The sequence below is a fragment of the Carassius auratus genome, chromosome 18 (assembly GCF_003368295.1).
Source record: "Carassius auratus strain Wakin chromosome 18, ASM336829v1, whole genome shotgun sequence".
Classification (NCBI taxonomy): Eukaryota; Metazoa; Chordata; class Actinopteri; order Cypriniformes; family Cyprinidae; genus Carassius; species Carassius auratus.
The window spans coordinates 7,576,200-7,596,880 of NC_039260.1; the positions used below are offsets into that span (position 1 = coordinate 7,576,200).

General features: G+C 36.9%; 3 protein-coding genes across 3 annotated transcripts; 2 read left to right on the top strand and 1 right to left on the bottom strand.

Annotated features, from left to right (window-relative positions):
- Window positions 1–465: 465 nt before the first annotated feature.
- On the bottom strand, window positions 466–5,619 carry sspn (sarcospan (Kras oncogene-associated gene)). Its single transcript, XM_026287347.1, has 3 exons — window positions 4,944–5,619; window positions 2,921–3,007; window positions 466–2,154 (listed from the first exon to the last, which is right to left on the bottom strand). Exons 1-3 carry the CDS (start codon window positions 5,196–5,198, stop codon window positions 1,795–1,797), a joined length of 702 nt encoding a protein of 233 aa, XP_026143132.1. The 5' UTR covers window positions 5,199–5,619; the 3' UTR covers window positions 466–1,794.
- A 1,328-nt stretch (window positions 5,620–6,947) lies between these two features.
- LOC113118286 (class E basic helix-loop-helix protein 41-like) lies at window positions 6,948–10,972 on the top strand. Its single transcript, XM_026287348.1, has 5 exons — window positions 6,948–7,157; window positions 7,292–7,355; window positions 7,500–7,607; window positions 7,715–7,826; window positions 8,258–10,972. Exons 1-5 carry the CDS (start codon window positions 7,096–7,098, stop codon window positions 9,187–9,189), a joined length of 1,278 nt encoding a protein of 425 aa, XP_026143133.1. The 5' UTR covers window positions 6,948–7,095; the 3' UTR covers window positions 9,190–10,972.
- A 3,866-nt stretch (window positions 10,973–14,838) lies between these two features.
- Window positions 14,839–20,607, top strand: ctsd (cathepsin D). Its single transcript, XM_026287349.1, has 9 exons — window positions 14,839–15,034; window positions 16,267–16,423; window positions 17,371–17,494; window positions 18,215–18,333; window positions 18,415–18,614; window positions 18,733–18,855; window positions 19,227–19,371; window positions 19,710–19,808; window positions 20,066–20,607. The coding sequence occupies exons 1-9, from the start codon at window positions 14,973–14,975 to the stop codon at window positions 20,225–20,227; spliced, it is 1,191 nt and encodes a 396-aa protein (XP_026143134.1). The 5' UTR covers window positions 14,839–14,972; the 3' UTR covers window positions 20,228–20,607.
- The last annotated feature ends 74 nt before the right edge of the window (window positions 20,608–20,681 follow it).

Genomic DNA, 20,681 nt, shown 5'->3' on the forward strand with positions numbered 1-20,681 from the left:
ATTCAGCTTTGCCTTTAGAGGAATACATTTTATTTTAAAATATATAGAGAACCGTTATTTAAAATTTTATTAATATATAACAATTTTACTTTTTTACTGTGTTTTTTGATAAATCCTAACTTTTGAACGGCATTGTACAGTATTGGTCACAAACTATAAAATTGAACAAACCTTATTTATTTTAATAATAAAAAAACGTTTAATATGTTAAATTATTATTAGTATATTATAATTATTATTATTATAATTAGATTACATTTACATCATTGTGGATCCAAAGATGGCATATTTGTGATTGCTTGAAAACAAGAGAGAAACACACAAGTATAAAATTCAGTAAATAATATTTAAAGGACATGCAATTGAATGATGAAGGAGAGAAGGTTATGTAAATGCCTTTTAATAGAAATCAGCTCAAAGGAAAGATGAGTCATACAAAGCTTACATTTATGGGTGTTTTTTTTCTTTTTCATGTTGCTTCTCTTCCAAACACCAGACTGAAGGTCTCTTTAAAGCAACAGACTCTTTTAACACCTCAGGCAGCTCTCTTCCTGTTGGCAGTGTTCAAATCACTCAGTTGTATTAATTTGGTTTACAAGCGTCATTGACAAGGACTTAATGATAACAAACAGAGCTTTTTGGTTTGATTGTCAGGCTTTACATTTGCTCAATTTTCACCTTGCCACAAATTTAAAATACGCAATAGACCTTTAAAAAAAAAAAAGATTAAAGGCCATTTCCCCTTGCATTGCATGAATCTGGAGGCAATGACCTGCTGTTTGTCAAAGTCCCCCTTTGAGTTCCCCCGGTCCCTGACTGACTGCTGTTCACTGGCTGCATGAACTGTGACTTCAGTCCACAAGCCTGTCCAGCCTCGTCACTGCAAACACCGATTATTTCTGACTGCTGTGTACAAAGTGCTTTTTGTTTTTAAGTGCTCTAAACAGTTCTTCAGGTAAAGCAGTACTGTATTCTATTAATTTATGTTATATTTTAGAAATCATGTTTCATCTAAGAAATATTAAAGAGTGTTGCTTCTGTATGTATTCTCATGAGTGTTTAATATTGCTTATTAATAAACTAGAAGATATAAATAAAATCAGATATGTAGGTTAGAAACCAATATTTTACTTGATTTTGCTAAAATATGCATTCAACAATAGATAATGTTTCACATAATAAAAATGCAAATATGAAATCTAATATAATACACTGTATATTGCATAATTGTAAAATATTTTAATAACCCCAACAGTAATTGAACAATCAGGAGTTTTGTCTCAGAAACAATGAATGCACCTGAAGTTAGAAAAAGGTCAATTTGTGAATAATTGCATTTTAAACGTGTTTTTTTTTTTTGGACTACGTAAAATTTAATGCTGGCAGTTAAAGAAATTTTTAGGCATGGCATCGCCACAACAAGAACAACCACAACAACACATTGTGTCGCTCATTTTTCTAAAATGTCATGTCTCGTTTTGTGCCATTTACTGGTTTTATAAATAAAAAGACTCTCCTTGGCAGTGGTGTAAAAAGTAAAAAGTTCACTTCAACAAGTGGAAATTTTCAAACAGCCAATGTAGAAAGCTACAATAATGCTAAAGGTTGCATAAAACTTTCCAAAATATTATAATATCGCAATTCAAACACAGAGTCATTCGGCTGCTTTGATAAAAGGTCACATGGCATAAAACTCCCAGTGGGGCAGATATTGCAGCAAACTGTTTCTTCCCTAAAGGCACAAACACTCCCAGGCTCCACATGTTTACTTCTCCAGAGAAATCTCTCAGTTCCCTAAACTTTCTGCCAAGTCTGGGCAGAAGGAGATCCCGTCTGTAGCCCAGCGAAAAACACCTGGTACCTGTGCTTCCATATGAGGAAGGCTCCCACCAGGCAGACGATAGCCTGAGCCAGGTTCAGCACCATCTGCAGAAGGTAATACATGGGTAGAGTGCTTACGATGGCACTGCAGTCTGTCACACCGCTGTAGGAAAAAGTGCGGGCGATGGGATCCTCAGGGTCCAGGGTACACGTACAATGCTCCCCCATTTCCTTGCAGCTGTAGCTGTAAGTCAGGGCATAATGGTAGCACTGGAAGGCGATGACCACTGCGGAAATGACCAGCCCCATCGTGCACAGGAAGAAGTACAGGAGCTGGGCAGAAGTGAGAGAGCTGTTACAGTCATCTGTGATGATTAAGGCAAGGTGCCGGAAATCAGATTTAAATAGACTAAAATGCCTGTACTTGCTCATTTAAAACCAGCTCAATAATCCTACTTGATGACTCAGGAATGTTACTGCCAATGTCAACTGGTCATTAAATATTAAAAATATGCCTAATTACAGAAACCGATGACTTGAAAATGTTGATTTTGTCATTAGCACACTCGCACCATACGGACCTAGGATTACTTTCTTTATGTGAAACACAAAAGAAGATATAATCAGAACCCAGAACATAACAATGATCTTAAACGTAAATCTTTTTATGAATGTGCAATGAAGTGTAGGTCACATGGCACTGACAAAATGTCAAATGAAGTATGTCTGGATTTTCATTCATATTCAAGACAGACATGCTGATTCATATAGAGCTTATTTTTTTAATGCTCACAAAGTAACTACTTTCAAAATAAGTATACCTTCTCAGAGAGATGCAATTTCATACACAGCCATACTTAAATTTAACCGTCCAAATTAGCCATTTTTTGATTCAAGTCATGATTCGACTTAAGTTGTAAACGTGTCCAGAAACGTGGTTTTTTTAAATACAGTGTAAATTGACCGTTGCTGGATACCGTCTACATTTTTACCATAGAATCCCCTGCTATCTGAGCTACGCTGCATCTCTACATGTTTTTAAAGCATTTACAGATGAGGAAAATCTTGGTTCATCCAAAAAATGCTTTCATTTTTTTACCTTTACAATAAACTGAGCTGATGCTCTTTCATCAGGCACTCTGGTGATGCAGAAGAGGATGAATCCCAGCAGAGACACCACAATCATCTGCAAAACACAACGTAGAGTATTTTTATAGAGTACTGCAGTGATGACATTTTTTGTAGGCCAACCCAGAAATTACCATCACCCTGATTCCCTTGACATTTGTGTATTGGCTTTTGGACTATTGAATAAAATGAGCTCTGTGACTATGACGCTTAGGACTCTCACACATTTTGTTCATCATGATAACATTCACAAATGATCACAACTTTTGAAGCAATAAACATACCACAATCACAAGACTTTATATATAAACAAAATATAAACTAATCATACATGCTAATCAGGTTTTAATAGGCCATTTGGAGGGTGATCACCATGATCATGTGCATCTCAGAGTCCATTGTTGCAAAATGTTGTCATTGTTGTCATGAGCACATACCAGAATACTGGGTTGCTCTAATCTCATTTGCAGTGCAGCAGACCTCCTATGTCCTCTGCGTCTGCCAGGCTTGTTATGAGCCAAGCATAGCCCTTATTGTAATCAGCATTGTGCAACTCAGCATTGAGTTGTCATCTGATAATATATTGACTGCCGTTGCAAATCGAATAGCTTGACCCCCCCGCCCCCTCAACCTCCAAGATAACTTAATCTTTCATGCTTTTTATCTCACACTTTTCTCCTCTGTCCCTCTCTGGGTTTTCCCCGCTCCTTTTCTCAGCATGATAGGAGTCTTGTGACTAACGTGTGGTATCTAATTTGATTGTTTTTCCCAGGATCTAAGGCAGAGAAGTCTTGGTGACCTCAGTGTTTTTCTCCAGGAACAGCAGCACTGGTCTCGTGAGGGCTGAACTTGAGAATGTTCTCTGCTCTACCTTATCGCTCCAATTATATGTGCATCCATTAATTTAAATGTTTATCTAACATAGCGATCTCATAAAACTTTGTTTTATTGCCATAATAGCTAATGTTTTACACAATAAAACAGTTCTATTTTGGGTTTGTGTGGCATTTAGAATTAAACCGAGACTACATTTCGGATTTTGTTGAATGTAGGTAGCAAACAGGATTCAAAATTGCAAACTTAAATAAAAATGTAAAGAAATTCAAATGTAATTTTTTTTTTTTTTTTTGTTACACAAAAGATTCTCTTTTTCACTTTATCACCTTGTGTTCGTTTAATTGGCGCAGGTATTTGTACTTCTTTTAGTAAATGATTGACCATAGGCTTGTATAAACCTGTACAAATTGAGAGAGAGAAAAGACCTAATCTAAGGTTTGGTGATGATATAATGTAGCACTCACAAGCTATTTGTAAAAGACCAGTTATTTTTTGGCTGGTGGCAATGCCAATTTAGAATTAACAAGCATTAAGTAATGTACTTTTTTATGTAAGCACATGAGAGAAAAAAAAAGGATGCTTGCAAAGTTATCCTTGTGCATGTTTCAGCCCTGTTCTGTTGTCATACGGCCTACATGACTGGACATGCATGTCTGCACAGAGGGATGGTTTTCAATCTTTTGAAGACTTGTTTTCTATTTATAAAGGTACAGTTTGTTCTAACTCTCCAGTGATTTTCAAACAAACATACAGCTGTAGCATTTTTAGTAGTCTTTTTATCTATGGAACCTGTGTTGTTTTTAAACTTAAAATATTAATTTTTTTTGTTACAGGCTTAAATATCACAACTGAGCAAGCAAAATCTAATGTGATTAGCATATGAGCTTGTATTTTTTTCCAGATTTGCAATATGATACCCTCAGTGATGATTCTCATAACAGCTTTAAAACTTATGAGTCTCTTTAGGGATGTATTCATTGTTCTCACTTATGTTATTTTTGGATGTGCATGCATGCTCTCTGTAACATTGTTTATGTATGCTTATGTACAGTCTGGCAGTGTGGCCGATGGATCTGATATGAGACGGCCTCATGCATGGCCCAAAAAGAGTAAACAAGGCATGCTGGGAGTTGAGGGAGAAGCAAAAGGAAGCTTACAATGATGCCGGCCCAATGGGGCGTCTCCCTGGCCAGCAGAGAGGAGCTAATGGCAACCATGAGGAAGGCCACAACAGCTACTGCGATGCCCAGCAAAAGCTGTAACAGAGCGACCAGCAAAGGAAAGCGGCAGCCACAACACTTTTGGGCTTCCTCCAGCACTGGGCTTCCAGTTTCTGCTTGTCCCTTCTTCTCCGTGCCAGCATTTGCATTGCCTCCTCCAGCCGACCTCATCGGACTCGTCCCCGACCCCATAATTCCTCCTGTCTCGTGATGAGATTCTTAATCTTCCTTTGAGGCCGACTGGACGTTCTTGCACTCGCCCTCTATCTGTTTGTCCTTCCTTTTCTTTCTTGTCTGCCGTTTCTTTTGCTACCTTTAGCTGGACTGTTCCCGTGCCCTGCCCTTCCCCTCCCTCCTCACTGGAGGCTTCGCTCCCTACGCGATACCTGCTTTTCGGAAACAGAAAGTACTCTGAACTAATATGGAAAACATTTGGAGCAGATTCCACATGAGCCACATATAGAGCACAGAAGAGGAGATGGAAAGGAGGGAGGGTTGGAAAGGGGAGGGAAGACATAAAGGGGGACTCCAACACACGACAGCTACCAGTCTCCCTGAAAACTAAACAGGAAACATGGATCTCACAGAGCAAAAACAGTTTTTGTCTCTGGCAAACATGTGGGCGAGTGCTCGAGTCCTGCCAAGCTCCTGCAACACACTGTGTAATCTATTCATAACAGCCTGGAGTCAGTCACATGATTTTGATGAAGTTACGTGACCTGTGGGCATGTGAGCGGGTTACAGTTAATCTCTTATGAATATTATGAGAGAAAGCAGAAATGCTACGTGTTCATTTCATTTTTTGTTAATTATGGAAAGTCATTAACCACATGCAGGGCATGTTTCTTATAATGAATATGTCTGTATTCACCTAGAGCTTTTGTAAGACTCAATTTATATTTTTTACATGCTGGAAAAACTCTGATTTATAATCTCATAATGGTTTCATCTGCTAAAGCCTTCTGAAGGATGGATATTGATGGAATGTGGTCTATTTTCAGTCAGACTATTCTATGTGCTTTTGTGTTATGTCACACCTCGTATCAGATGGCATGTATAGGCAAAGCAATCTCAGTACATTTAGATGTTAGTTCAAGCTAAACATGCTGCACAGAAATGTTCACATTATAATGCTGCAAATAAATGATTTGTCATAAAATATTTATCATAAATATTTTCTTAGCAGTTTGTTGATCTACGTAAAGAAAAATTTTCATTTTTTACAATTTAGACTAGCAGGCAAAGTATTTGCAAATCTTTAAAAAGATGTTGCCTGTTTAAAAATATATTGATGAAATGTTAACACTGTGCAGGTACAATTAAATGTTTATAGAGATTACTAAAAAATAAAATATTAATAAAATAATAATAATTTATAATAATAATAATAATAATAATAATAATAACACATTGACATTGCAGAAGTTTTTCCTCAAAAATATATACAAGATATATATATATATATATATATATATATATATATATAGTAAACATGATAAATAATAATAGGAAAGCATGGCTGAAAATGCATTTAGCCAAGTTAATAAATGTGTCCGTAAATGTTTGTTTACTTAGTTTGCAGACCTTTAGGGATGTCCTATATTGGAAAGAAAATAAAACATAAAATAATGTTTTTATTTTGTATGCCAAAAAGTCGACTTAGACTATAATAGGTCTAATTCTAACTGGTTTTATGTAAAAGCAATAAGACATATCCTTATTTAGATTACACATTTAGATGTGTAGGCTAGATGTTATCCTTGAGAGCTCAAAAACAATTCTTTTAACGCGTCTGAGCAATATGTTGGTGGGTTTTATTTTTCAACCTCTCTTCAGTAATAAACTGACAACTTTCAAGCCCATTTAATTCCCAGACTCTAGAGCTGGTGCAGTTTACACGTGAGTCAGCGCGCGTGCGCGGTAGTCGCCACGCGCAGAGTGCGCGCGCGAGAGTGTCAGCTCAGGCGAGCGCACACACATCATCATTCAGAGGTGCTGCGCGAGACCAAACACAACGCACTGCGCTCCGCAGATACTGGATTAACAAACCTGACTGTAAAAGAAGCACACAAGAAAGTTGGACAAAGTTATGGATGAAAGAATCCCGAGAATGCAGGGCAGACAGTTCCTGGATCATGCGGATTTCTTGGGGTAATTTTTAAGTTTTTATGCTTACATTTTTTTTTATAACGCAACTAATGTTACGTTTTTTTTAAATGTGTGAGGTTGATGAAGAAATTAATAGACTAGCATTTTTAAAAATGAGAGTTTTCTTTTTTTTTTAGGGTTGAATATTCGTCCCTCTACATGTGCAAATCCAAAAGAGGGGTGAAGAGAGAGGAAGGAAAGGTAAGCAAACTGTGACCCGTGATGGAAACGTGATGTCCGTCAAGTTCACGTAGGCTATCACTTTGTGTCGCGAGTCCCTAATAATCCGTGTGATAATTATTACTTTAAGAACTTTTTGCAATGGCTAATACTTTTTATTCGCAGGATGCGTATAAGTTACCACACAGACTGATCGAGAAAAAGAGGAGGGACCGAATAAATGAATGTATTGGGCAGCTGAAAGATTTATTACCGGAACATCTGAAACTTACGGTAAAGAATTTAGTTTGGTCTTGTTAAAATGTGTTTTGTAATTTTAAACCCATATAAGGAAAGCAAGAAAGTAGGGAAATCCGATAAATGTTCGTGTTGTCTTACAGACTCTAGGTCACTTGGAAAAGGCTGTAGTTCTTGAGTTGACTCTGAAGCATTTGAACGCGTTGACAGCTGTCACAGAGCAACAGCACCAGAAGATCATCGCTTTGCAGAACGGTAAATTACATAATGAGCCACCTATACAGTGCAATCGGAGAAACATCAATGCCACATCGAGTAAAACAGTAAATGGAGATTAAAGTACAGCAATTAAAAAAATGCACATAGCTGCAGTTATTTATATACTTTTTTATATCAATTATTCTTATCTATGTTGGGTTTTTATAGACCACTTTTTTGTTGCATGTGTTCTTGATTTATTAATTATCTATCTATCTATCTATCTATCTGTCTGTCTGTCTGTCTGTCTGTCTATTCATCTATCTTGTTTTTTTTTATATTTATTTTCTATGTATTCCTGTCTAAAAAAAATCTACACTATATATGTTGGTTATTTTGAATATCTATCTATCTATCTATCTATCTATTTATCAGTATGTCTGTATTTCAGTTTTTTTATGACAGCAGTTTTGTCTCTTTTATGACAGGGGAGCGGTCGTTGAAGTCCTCCCTCCAGGCTGACTTAGACACGTTTCACTCAGGCTTTCAAGCATGTGCCAAAGAAGTCCTGCAGTATCTGAACAAGGTGGAGAACTGGACGGCACGCGAGCAGATGTGCACGCGACTCATCAACCACTTACATAAAGTTTCCGCGCAGTTCCAGCCCGGCGCAGGGATCCTGCAGCGGCCGTTGCCAGGCGACGATGCTCCAGATCGGGACCCGCAGAGAGATACTCAAGCCAACTGTGTCCCTGTCATCCAGAGGACTCAGAACCTCGAGCTCAATGAGAACGACACGGACACCGACAGTGGATACGGAGGAGAGGCGGAGAAAGGTGATGGCAAATGCGAGAAAGTATGTGACATGGCCAAAAGAGTTAAGATCAAGCAGGAGTTTGGAGATGAACGTGTCACCAAAAAAGCCAAAATGAACTGGTCCGCGAATGGTGCGTCAGAGTCCACCAATACCCGGCCGGATGTGGCGTTAATGAACTCTTTAATGGGAATGGCAGGTGTTAGTGGACAACAGACTCCCTTTTGCATGCCGTTTTACTTCATAAACCCGTCTGCAGCTGCATCGTACATGCCTTTGTTTGATAAAAGTCATTTGGAGAAGTTGGTGTATCCAGCAGCAGCAGCAGCAGCGGCGCTGACCACCCCGTTCCCGTGGCTTTACCCCGGGATTCCCACGCACGCCTCTGCTGCAGCCGCAGCCGCCGCTGCCATTGCTTTCCCCAGTGCACCCGCCGATAAAACCTCTGGATTTAATGCATCATCCTTAAAAGACGACGAGCCGCCGTCTCCCGATGGTGACCTGTCCAACGAGGCTGACCTGGCCTCTCCTGTGTCTGGGGATCATCATGAGAGTGAGAGTGATGCCATTCATCAGCCCCAAAGAAATGAAAACGATGGTACATAAAGCTGATCTTTTGAGTGCACACTAGTTTGCTTGTAAAATTGCTATTTATCTGTTCATCTTAATTGAACTGTCACTGAGTATTTACTATAGTGTTTCTATGGATTTCCAAGCAAAGGCTGTTCATTTATTTGTTTTTTTTTTTTTTGTTGCTTTTTTAGCATTATTATTATGAGGACTCAAAATTTCAAAACATATTGGTTTACTTTTTTTTTTTTTGTGGAGAGTGAGGGACAGCCAGTGCCTTTTGCACTGATTCCTTGAGATATTTGAATGAAAATCCAATTGACAGCAACTTTTATGTCTCGCCTTTTAATGGCGTATTAGTATTGACCAGAAAATGTGTGAAATTTCAGACTTTGCTCTTGTTTTTTTTTTCCGTTGTTGTAACTGTCTTTTTTTCATTTTTATGAAGAATCTTAGTTTAGCGCAGTACAACCTTCTTTAAGCTAACGAACGGCACTTATCCTAGCGGAATGTTCCATTCAAAGATTTGGAAGTCACATATTGGACTCTTGGATGTAATGTTTGATACTGACCTCAAGCAGGCTGGTGTGACTGCTGCAGTATTTGTCAGATATATAACTTTCTATTATAGTACAACTGGTTTTCGGTTGTATATTGCTCTTTTCAAAGTTCAGTGCTTGAAAGAGTTACCTACATACCTCAACATACCATAGTGTTTGGGCCAGGACTCATTTCTTAGAGATGCTCCTCTGGTAGGGGTGGTGACAAAACGTTTCGAGTGATTTTAATTGGACAGTTGGAGTAAGCAGCAACCCTCTGATGTAATGTCACAGCAGTCCCCATATCTCTCTCTCCCTCTCCTGAACAATTAGTCTGAATCTCTTTTGAAGGAAATCAACAGTCCAGATCAGAATGGCAGGACCAATCACCTGTCAGTCATCACTGAGAGTACTTTGCCAACAATCTGACATCATTGTCCTGTGTCACCTCTAGCAAAAATGTACAAGGTATAATAGCACCTTATGGAACTTTGATATTGAATGTAATCTGTGTTCTTTTGGTAGATATAAAAATTTGTACTGTATATATTCTGATAAAAGTAGTTATTTAATCCAGAGGTAAAGTGCACTTTTTCTTGCCTTCTCAGTTTCCTATAACACAATCCTCACTCTTCGTTTTTAAGCCAATGCCCTTTGAACTCAAACTATGATATGCTTTTCTTAAGGAAATCTTCTTATATACAAGGCAAGTGTTGGAATATATGTATCTATAAATGTATGACATCATAATACTCTTGAGCTGGTATATTCAAACGTGTGAGCTGGCTCATTTTAGTCTGAGACAGCGGTTGAAATGTATGGAAGGTAAAACCTTTAAAGAGATGTGATTATATCAAATGTGTTTAGCCTTGTTTAATGTTGTGGAGCACTGTAAAACAGGACATGAATAAACATGTAACCGGACCTTTTAGATTGGATAGATCTTAACAATCAGGAGATCATAGAAGTTTTCTTGAATGTGTTTATTTTTAGACCTGGGTTTATGAATGCATAGGAACAGTGATGTACCAGCTACCATTTATTTCTGCATTGTAACACATTTCATGGGCCCTATAGTGTCATTTGCCTAAAAAGTGGCATGTGGATGTATATAGTTTGTGAATATGCTGTATGTTTAATGTTCATGTTGTAGAAAAAAAATCTATGGATTTTTTAAACCTAAACTGAGCGACTGCTGCACATTTCCTTAATGCTTTACACATTTGCTGTTTGAAATTATGCAGCTCAGTTGTCAAATAAACAAGCTCATGTGAACAAAATGCTATCACCCCCCTCATTTATTTCAGCACTCAAATGCACATGATCATTATTCAGTACACTGTAAAACACTTAAACAGGCTGACAGAATCATTCAGACTTCATTACAGGTCAAAGTACGCATGTGACACTCAGTCCATTAGAGTGTTAATTTCAGTATGAACCACCCAGAAACACCCAATTACCTACAGCTGACATGTAAACAGATTTTATGCATAGTGAACCATTAACAAAAGAAGCTAGGAAAAAGACAGTTACTACAGTTAATAATTTATTAAATTATTATTATTCTTTTTATCAAAAAAGTACGTTTTGAAAGTCAGCTGAGATGAGATTCATAACGTTGAAATGTAAAAACAACCAAAGTTAACACAATTCACATGATATGAGTCCCTGGAAATTATTCTGAATGCTTATTTGTAAAATAATTATTGCTCATAAAGTATGTGTCTGTAAATCATATGGGAAATAAAATCATTTAACCCAACAGCAAGGACTCATATAATAAATTCAAATGTAAACATTTAGCTATAGATTTAACAACAGTATTATATATATATATATATATATATATATATATATATATATATATATATATATATAGATATAGATATAGATATATATAGATATAGATATAGAGATATAGATATATATAGATATAGAGATATAGAGATATAGAGATATAGATATATAGATATAGATAGATAGATAGATAGATAGATAGATAGATAGATATAATATTAAAACAGTATTATATGTAATAGACTGAGTTGTGATAATGTTATTCCAGTGGTAGCAATTAACTGGAAAGAGTGCTACATAGTTACCCCAGGCCAGGAGACCCATTTTGGGGACATGAAAAGTGATAAGGGGGCATTTGGTTTTATATTGTAGCATTCAGTTATGCTGAGCAAGTTAAAGAACACAAACTCTTGCAAATTTGTAGATTCTGCTGTCCGGACAGTCCCTCATCACATTCTCAGACCGCAGTGAGAACATAATCTAGGTCACACTGACATCTAGTGGTAAAACGGCGAAGTCACGTTTAGTTTCAAATACGGATGAATGAATGAGATGTAGGAAGTGTGCTGTCCTTAGGGAAACATTAAAAATCGCACAAGTAGCTATATTCGGTTTAGCGTTTTAGTGAACTGCGCCCTTATTATTATTCTCCTCGATGAGTAGGGGAAAGCGGCAACGAAAGTACCATTTTTCAGAAAAACATAATTTAAAAAGATAATTTTGTAGACAAGGTATTTATTTTTTATTCAGAAGTGTGGTATATCACACACTACCAGGTGGTATTTTGTACACATGTAGAAAGACTGAAGTATAATTTCAATTTGAGCATAAATTGCACATTACTTTCGACCCCGGTCAAAAGTAACTCAACAATAAAAGCTAGATTTTTGAATTCATAAATTCAAAAAGAGCATAAAACATCTGGAAACACTGCAAATGCATAGGTGGAGGTGTAAAAACTAAGGTGTGGCTCAAATCTAAATAGGACTAAGGTAAATTGATCATAACTGTGACACATGAGATTCGAGATACACAACACATCTGTTGTGCCCATTTTCCACCCCCTGCCCTGCCTAATCCTAACCCCTCCCCCACACGGGAAACGATTATCAAATCACGTGATATTTCCATAGACTGTATAAAATCTTACTGTCTATGGTTGAATCCAATGGGGTCGCCGTGTCCATTTATTTTACTGTATATGATAAAAACCCACAGTCTATGATAAAAACAGGATATTTCTCAGCCAGGTCGAGGGTTGCGTGTTGAATGTGCTGTCATAGCTTGGAAGGCATGTAGTCTGATAAAGTCTTTGTTACTTTCGTCTCCGCTCCCCCCTACATTTGTTTATAGTTAAACGTATTTTTTCTTTCAAAAGATCTTAAAATGTATAAGTATGTTAAATATCTAAGTTTGAATATTTATTGTCATTTATCAATTCAATAATACACATAACATGGAAATAAATAAATCACTTTTAAATTAATAGACATTTACATTATTTTTATTTAATTTACATTATAAAATATACAGGTGCATCTCAATAAATTAGAATGTCGTGGAAAAGTTATCTTATTTCAGTAATTCAAAACATAGATTCTCTCTGGGGTTCAGGTCTGGTTTACAGGCCAGTCAAGCACACCAACACCATGGTCATTTAACCAACTTTTGGTGCCTTTGGCAGTGTGGGCAGGTGCCAAATCCTGCTGGAAAATGAAGTCAGCATCTTCAAAAAGCTGGTCAGCAGAAGGAAACATGAAGTGCTCCAACATTTCTTGGTAAACGGATGCAGTGACTTTGGTTTTCAAAAAACACAATGGACCAACACCAGCAGATGACATTGCACCCCAAATCGTCAAAGACCGTGGAAACTTAACCCCGGACTTCATGCAACTTGGTCTATGGGCATCTCCACCCTTCCTCCAGACTCTAGGACCTTGGTTTCCAAGTTAAATACAAAATTTACCTGAAAATAGAACTTTGGACCACTGGGCAACAGTCCAGTTCTTCTTCTCCTTAGCCCAAGTAAGACACTTCTGACGTTGTCTTTGGTTCAGGAGTGGCTTAACATACGCCAGGAAAACACCAACTTTAGCCAGTTGTGTGGTGGCTCTTGATGCCTTGACCCCAGCCTCAGTCCATTCCTTGTGAAGTTCACTCAAATTCTTGAATCGATTTTGCTTGAAAATCCTCATAAGGCTGCGGTTCTCGCTGTTGGTTGTGCACCTTTTTATTACACACTTGTTCCTTCCACTTAACTCTCTGCTAACATGCTTGGATACAGCACTCTGTGAACAGCCAGCTTCTTTGGCAATGAATGTTTGTGGCTTACCATCCTTGTGAAGGGTTTCAATGATTGTCTTCTGGACAAACTGTCAGATCAGCATGCTTCCCCATGATTGTGTAGCCTAGTGAACCAAACTGAGAGTCCATTTTGAAGGCTCAGGAAACCTTTTCAGGTGTTTTGAGTTGATTGACTGATTGACATGTCACCACATTCTGATTTGTTGAGATGGTGAATTGGTGGGTTTTTGTTAAATGTGAAATCATCAAAATCATCACAATTAAAATAACCAAAGACTTTAACTACTTCAGTCTGTGTGCAATTAATTTATTTAATACACACATTTCACAATTTGAGTTGAATTAAATGAACTTTTCCACAACATTCTAATTTATTTAGATGCACCTGTAGTTTTCACTGTGTAATTAATGTTTTTAAATGTAGTTAAACAAACAATCAAACAGAAATATAACAAATAATTTAAGATGTACATTTTAAATGCAATTTAGAAACTAAATAAATATTACATAAAATAAACAATGTCTATTAATTTCTATAACAAGGTCTATTAAATTATATAAACTGATAATTTATAATGTTTTTAAAAGTGTCTCTCCTAGTCCTTCATAGTTTTAACCTATGCAATATGTATGTTAATTATATAACTAAATGTAAGGTTAAGTTAATTAAAATTATCAGGCCCAGTGTCAACCAAGTCAGCACCATTTCATTCCAACTGGATCTTTAAGAGAAATATAAATATTTTGGTTGTATTTAGCCATGCGTATCAATATATATTTATATAGGTCTATACTGAGATATTTAATTTGCTCCTTTATGTGTGTGTGTGTGCGTGTCTATATATACTACATATATTTAACATTTCGATTGAATTAAAAATAAGATTAATTTGATTTATTTACATTTATTACATACAAAAAGTAATTAGATTAATTACCAATAATATAATAACAATTTCCTTAGAACCATTATTTAACCACTGATTGCGCAGAAACCAGCGCAGCCTTGACGTCCTTCAAAGCATCATCACATGACTGTGAGACAAAGTTGCTCAGCAGCAGTTTCGCGTCAGCTGACTGCAGCAGCCGTTTGTCCTAACGTTACATATCAGATCACACAACAACACATCGATACTACTCCTCAGATGTGTTAACAGCTCCCGAAGTCTCGCCAACATGAGAGTCGCCTGCCTGCTGCTAGCTGCTGCCTTTTTCTGGACGTCCGACGCGATTGTACGGTAAGGTCGAACAAACAAACATAACAATAACAACAACGGCAACGGCAACACAATCCGATCATTAGAGCTAAACCACACAGTGAGATCTTTCTTGCTCTTTCATGTGGGTTATATATAGTAGTCTAGACTGTTTTAATATAAATTTATCCTACAATTGAAACAAAGAATAGTTGTCTTTTAAAGCTTAGAGAGTTTTCTACCGTTATATATTTTTAAGCGTATAAAAACGCTGTCTAGGTAACGTTAACGTTAGGCAATTTAGCAGAATTTGAAACACAGCCCTTGTTTTGACGATTATAAACGCCCAGAGTTTATGTAGTTCTCCCATTAGAAAAAGAGACATGCTTTGTGACTCAGCAGAAACTAATAGCTGTTTATAGATCAGCACGAAGGGCCCTTTAAGATTCAACCTTTAGAAATCCAGTTTAGTGCACTTAAGCTGATAGATCTCATCCCAGCTGGCTCAAAACACGTGGATAATGTGTATGTATATCAGTTACACAAGGCGATCATTAATGACTTGATTTTAGTCCTTATGGTGGAAGCCCTTAGTTTCTTTCTTGCCTTTGTTTTGAATGTTAGAAACTGACCTGATTTGTCTGTCTTGAAGTTGACACACATACTGAGTTTGACTCGCCACCACCCTATCAAAGTCCAAAACAGCTGATTTAACAGCATCACATATTATCATATACATGCAATGAGTGCGCAATTAAATCAAGTAATTAATTTAAAGAATTAATTTACCTGTGTATTGTTGCAATTATGCATAGTCAGCAATTGACAACATTTTTACCCAGCTTGCATTATTTAGCCTTTTTACAACACATTTCAAATCAAATTACATTGCATTGTCTATAAATACAAAATAGAACTTGAGTTCATCAAAATGAAGTAGGTGAATATGAGCTTTGAAGCTGCATCCCAAATTACACACTATACATTATGCACTCAATATGTACTCAACCATGTAGTGTATGAATTATGGAAGGTTATTTTATTTTCCGAGTGTTTAAAGTGCACCTTTTTCTTTTTTGGAATTTTCAGTGTGAACTCACTACTCTCACTATTTATACTACAAAACGTCATAGAGTAGTGCATAAGTATGTGATTTGGAAATCCCTTTTTGAATGAGAATGTTTGTAGTTTGCTGCAGGAGCTTTGATTATGCCTGTAATATGACTGAACTGAACTCTGCCGACTTCATTGATGTTTCCTGTTTTTCTCTCCAGGATTCCTCTACAGAAGTTTCGTTCCATCAGACGAACACTGAGTGACTCTGGCAGAGATGTAGAGGAGCTTGTGTCCAGTTCTGCATCCTTGAAATACAACCTGGGCTTCCCAGCAAGCAATGGTCCTACTCCAGAAACCCTGAAGAACTACCTCGATGTGAGTACTGCTTGTAAATGTCATTTCCTGTGTAGGGTGGCCGTGGTTTGTAATCCACATTGATCTTGCACACTCAATTACAGTAAATGGCCCCTAATCATTTACCAAACATCACTGGTTGGCCAGTTTATACTTTTTTTTTTCAGATGATCTCTAATTTGGGCATGCTGTCATGTGCTATCAGAGCATTTGCTGTCAGAGGCACATAAATGTCTGGGCTCTTTTAGACCACAGAGATTACACAAAGCTGTGTACATCCAGGAAGTTGCAAAAGTGAGGCCAAGCAGTTGTTATAGTTTAACCTACAATCCTTTTGCTTAATCATGTCATGTGATTAATAAATTCCACTATGTCTGCAAGTTGAAATGTGACTGACAGTAGTTGTTATTCAGCAAAAAATTTTGCCTGTCTGTTTCCAGTCATAAGCATGATGGTATGTGTGGTTGTGTCAGACAGCTGGTCATGAGATTGTTTGTCATGCTTCTGAAACAAAGCCTCTACCAAAGCAGGCCACAACAATCCTCTTTGGAAAAAGCACTAAGCAGCTGATATTATTGCTGATCGTAGTTTTGTAACCAAGCTTTGGTAATTGATGCAAATACATATTGATTCAAGTAAAGGATTTGTCTTGTTTTCTTTCAATCTTTTGAAGTCAATTAATTTGACAAAATTTTACATTTGTCGCCATTAGTTCATTATACATTGGAATATCAGTAACTCTGTAAAAAATGGGATACATGGTAATGAATGAACCTTTTTTTAACCTGACATTTGTTTCATTAAAAAAAAAAATAATTCTGAGATTTGAGTTCACAATGAAACCGAAATTTGTGGACGCAAGATTTTTAAAAATTCTAAGACCTATTAATTCTAAACTTGTGAGGAAAAGTTTTAGACTGTCTGTTATGGCGCTGAATTTTGAATGATTGGAGGGTTTTTGTTTACAGGCTCAGTACTATGGAGAGATCGGTCTTGGCACTCCTGTCCAGACCTTCACTGTGGTGTTTGACACGGGATCCTCCAACCTGTGGGTGCCCTCGATCCACTGTTCCCTGACTGACATTGCCTGCTGTAAGTCCACCGAGAGCCTAGGCATTTTAAGATCTTAAAACTCTATACACACTCACACATGATTTTATTTTGAGGTATGGTATTTATAAGTTAATCATGGTCTAGTGCCAATAAATAATCAAAAATACAAAACCAAGAAATTTTGGTCATTTTATCAATTCATTTATCAAACCATGATCAACTTCATGAAAATTCCTCAAAATGATTTCTTCATAAAACAAGATGACGAAAGGCCAAATGTTGCTCAACTTTGTTAGTGGCGTGTTTGATGGTAGCATGTTTGTTCCTGTTATCTGAACATGTCAGTGATTGTATCTCACCCTTTCAGACTAGTTAGATGCATTTAACTCTTGCAAATAAAGAGCCTTGCCTCAGTGATGATGTATAAGTCCTTTACTTTACTTGGTGTGAATAATTGGTTATTTCTGTATGTTTGGTCAAATAATGTACTATGGATACTTTTTACGTAACCCTCTTTAGAAATTAATTTACATATATAAAAAAGTGCCTACACTTAATATATAATGAAAAATATTTAAATATTACATTTCGATTTAAAACATTAATACATTCAGTGCTGTTCTTCTACTAGAGAATAAAGGGCTTGGCGTGTAAACTAAGGTTAATAATTGGTCTCTGTGAATGTTACATAAAGTAGTTATATCAGCATGATGCATACTTCTAATTTATTTTCTATTGTAATATTTTTAAACCCTGTAGTGCTTCATCACAAGTACAATGGAGGCAAGTCAAGCACCTATGTGAAAAACGGGACTGAATTTGCCATACAATATGGTTCTGGAAGCTTGTCTGGTTATCTCAGCCAGGACACGTGCACGGTAAGAAGCAACACGTTTATTTATTTTTTGATTTTATCAGTTCAAATGGGGACAGAAACTGATCTGTTACTTCTCTGTTAGATTGGGGATATTGTGGTTGAGAAGCAGATATTTGGAGAAGCTATCAAACAGCCAGGAGTGGCCTTCATCGCAGCCAAGTTTGATGGTATTCTGGGCATGGCTTATCCTCGCATCTCTGTGGATGGGGTTCCTCCTGTTTTTGACATGATGATGAGCCAGAAGAAAGTGGAGAAAAATATTTTCTCTTTCTATCTGAACAGGTACATTATTATTTAGGATCTCTGGATCTCTGGATTTTATGAAATAAACAATTACACAATGTTCTATCAAAATCATGCCTGATTGTTGTGGATGACCCAGTTTTTATTTTTCCCACAGAAACCCGGACACTCAACCTGGTGGTGAGTTGCTCCTTGGAGGCACAGACCCTAAATATTACACTGGAGACTTTAACTACGTGGCCATCAGCAGACAGGCCTATTGGCAGATTCACATGGATGGGTGAGAGATTTTTCTGTACTTGTACTGTGTAATGCAGTTTTTATCTTATTTATGCAAATATGCTCTATTTAGTTCATAGAGTTAACATGAAAGCTGCACCTGTTTTGAAAATACTAACTTGTAAGATATAACGGCTTGTAAAGGCAATGTGATTTTCATTTTTCACACAAAAATTGCATTACCTTTGAAACCCTTTTTATGTTCATTCAATCAAAAAAATGGAAGGCGTGCATGCATATGTAATATGTTGTGAAATATGCTGGTCTGTCACGTGAGAGACAAGAATCTTACCACTGAACCACCCCTGCAGGAAATCCCTGTAACAATAATCTAGTGTTGACAGTGCTCTGTGTGTGTTTATGTGTGTGTAGCATGAGCATCGGCAGTGGGTTGACTCTGTGTAAAGGAGGATGTGAAGCCATCGTGGACACTGGAACGTCTCTGATCACCGGCCCAGCTGCTGAAATCAAAGCCCTGCAGAAGGCTATTGGTGCAATCCCTCTGATCCAGGGAGAGGTACTGCAACTTTAAATCTTTGTATAATTATCGTCACAGAAGCCTTGTGACCTAAATGGATATCTAATAATGTGGAATTCAAATAAAATATTGTATAATTTCTTTAAATTGAATACAAATATACAGTACCATTTACTGTAAAAATGTGTAGTTCCTTTTTTAAATTTAAATATATTAAGGACAAAACGAACTGGCCTTAAAATGAACTCTTTATTTATTTATTGCAAGACTGGTCAACAAAGTATGCATTCTTGGTGTGTCGTTATTAATGGCAACTTATTTATTGAAACGTATAATGTTTTGATCATGTTCTCTAATTAAACATGTTTTCTCTGTAGTATATGGTGGACTGTAAGAAAGTGCCCACACTGCCCACCATCTCATTCGTCCTGGGTGGAAAGACTTACTCACTGACTGGAGAACAGTACATACTCAAGGTCAGTCTTAGAATTTGCTGTTGCTTTGATGCAACACTTTGCATCAGTGGAGCTGTGAAATCGAGGTGTTGTTCGTGAAAAGGTCATGCATGAGTCAGTGTGTGTATATATATATATATATATATATATATATAAAAAGAAATGTATCTGGAGTTGCTAGCCAGTATTGGGAAAGCAAAACACTAAAGGGATTTTTGCTAATCACAACAACGTTCTAAACATGGTTTCGCTCTCTTTTTGTTTGTATGTGTTTACAGGAAAGCCAGGGAGGAAAGGAGATCTGTCTGAGTGGATTCATGGGCCTGGATATCCCACCCCCTGCTGGACCCCTGTGGATTCTGGGTGATGTGTTCATTGGGCAGTACTATACAGTGTTTGATCGGGAGAACAACCGAGTGGGCTTTGCTAAGTCAGTATAAGCCAAACTGTACACCTTAACACTTAAGATGTGTCATGAGAGTAATAAGAAATCTAGAAACATCATCTCTACTTAAAAAAAAAATGGTATGATTGTTGTTTGCACTGCTTTTAGCTTTCAAATGTTTTCATTTTAAAGAACCATGTGGAGATGAAAAGATTCAGGGAAAAGTCAAATAGATGACAAGTTACACTCATTTGCTTTTTAGCAGAGGCTTATTTGAATATGTGATTGTAACAATGTTTTAACATTTATTTTATAATTGTCATGTCATTGATTTTTAGACACTACCTGTTTTAAGATTTTTATTGTTGAAAATGACCTTCCAATGTGTGAACAAATCAAAACCGGATAATATGGACAATAAAGGTTTTAAACCCACCTATGTTGTCAAACCTGTTTTGTTTTTTTAAAGGGATGCATGATATATTGGTACTGCATTAGTTATTATTAGG

Bases quoted from the DNA above. Each gene is read 5' to 3' on its own strand.
- sspn (XM_026287347.1), bottom strand. From the start codon at position 5,198: ATGGGGTCGGGGACGAGTCCGATGAGGTCGGCTGGAGGAGGCAATGCA. The intron at 3,008-4,943 runs GTAAGCTTCCTT...TGTGTTTTGCAG, and splicing joins CCCATTGGGCCGGCATCATT to ATGATTGTGGTGTCTCTGCT. The intron at 2,155-2,920 runs GTAAAAAAATGA...ACTTCTGCCCAG, and splicing joins CAGCTCAGTTTATTGTAAAG to CTCCTGTACTTCTTCCTGTG.
- LOC113118286 (XM_026287348.1), top strand. From the start codon at position 7,096: ATGGATGAAAGAATCCCGAGAATGCAGGGCAGACAGTTCCTGGATCAT. The intron at 7,356-7,499 runs GTAAGCAAACTG...TTTTATTCGCAG, and splicing joins TGAAGAGAGAGGAAGGAAAG to GATGCGTATAAGTTACCACA. The intron at 7,827-8,257 runs GTAAATTACATA...CTTTTATGACAG, and splicing joins GATCATCGCTTTGCAGAACG to GGGAGCGGTCGTTGAAGTCC.
- ctsd (XM_026287349.1), top strand. From the start codon at position 14,973: ATGAGAGTCGCCTGCCTGCTGCTAGCTGCTGCCTTTTTCTGGACGTCC. The intron at 17,495-18,214 runs GTAAGTCCACCG...TAAACCCTGTAG, and splicing joins CCTGACTGACATTGCCTGCT to TGCTTCATCACAAGTACAAT. The intron at 18,856-19,226 runs GTGAGAGATTTT...ATGTGTGTGTAG, and splicing joins TGGCAGATTCACATGGATGG to CATGAGCATCGGCAGTGGGT.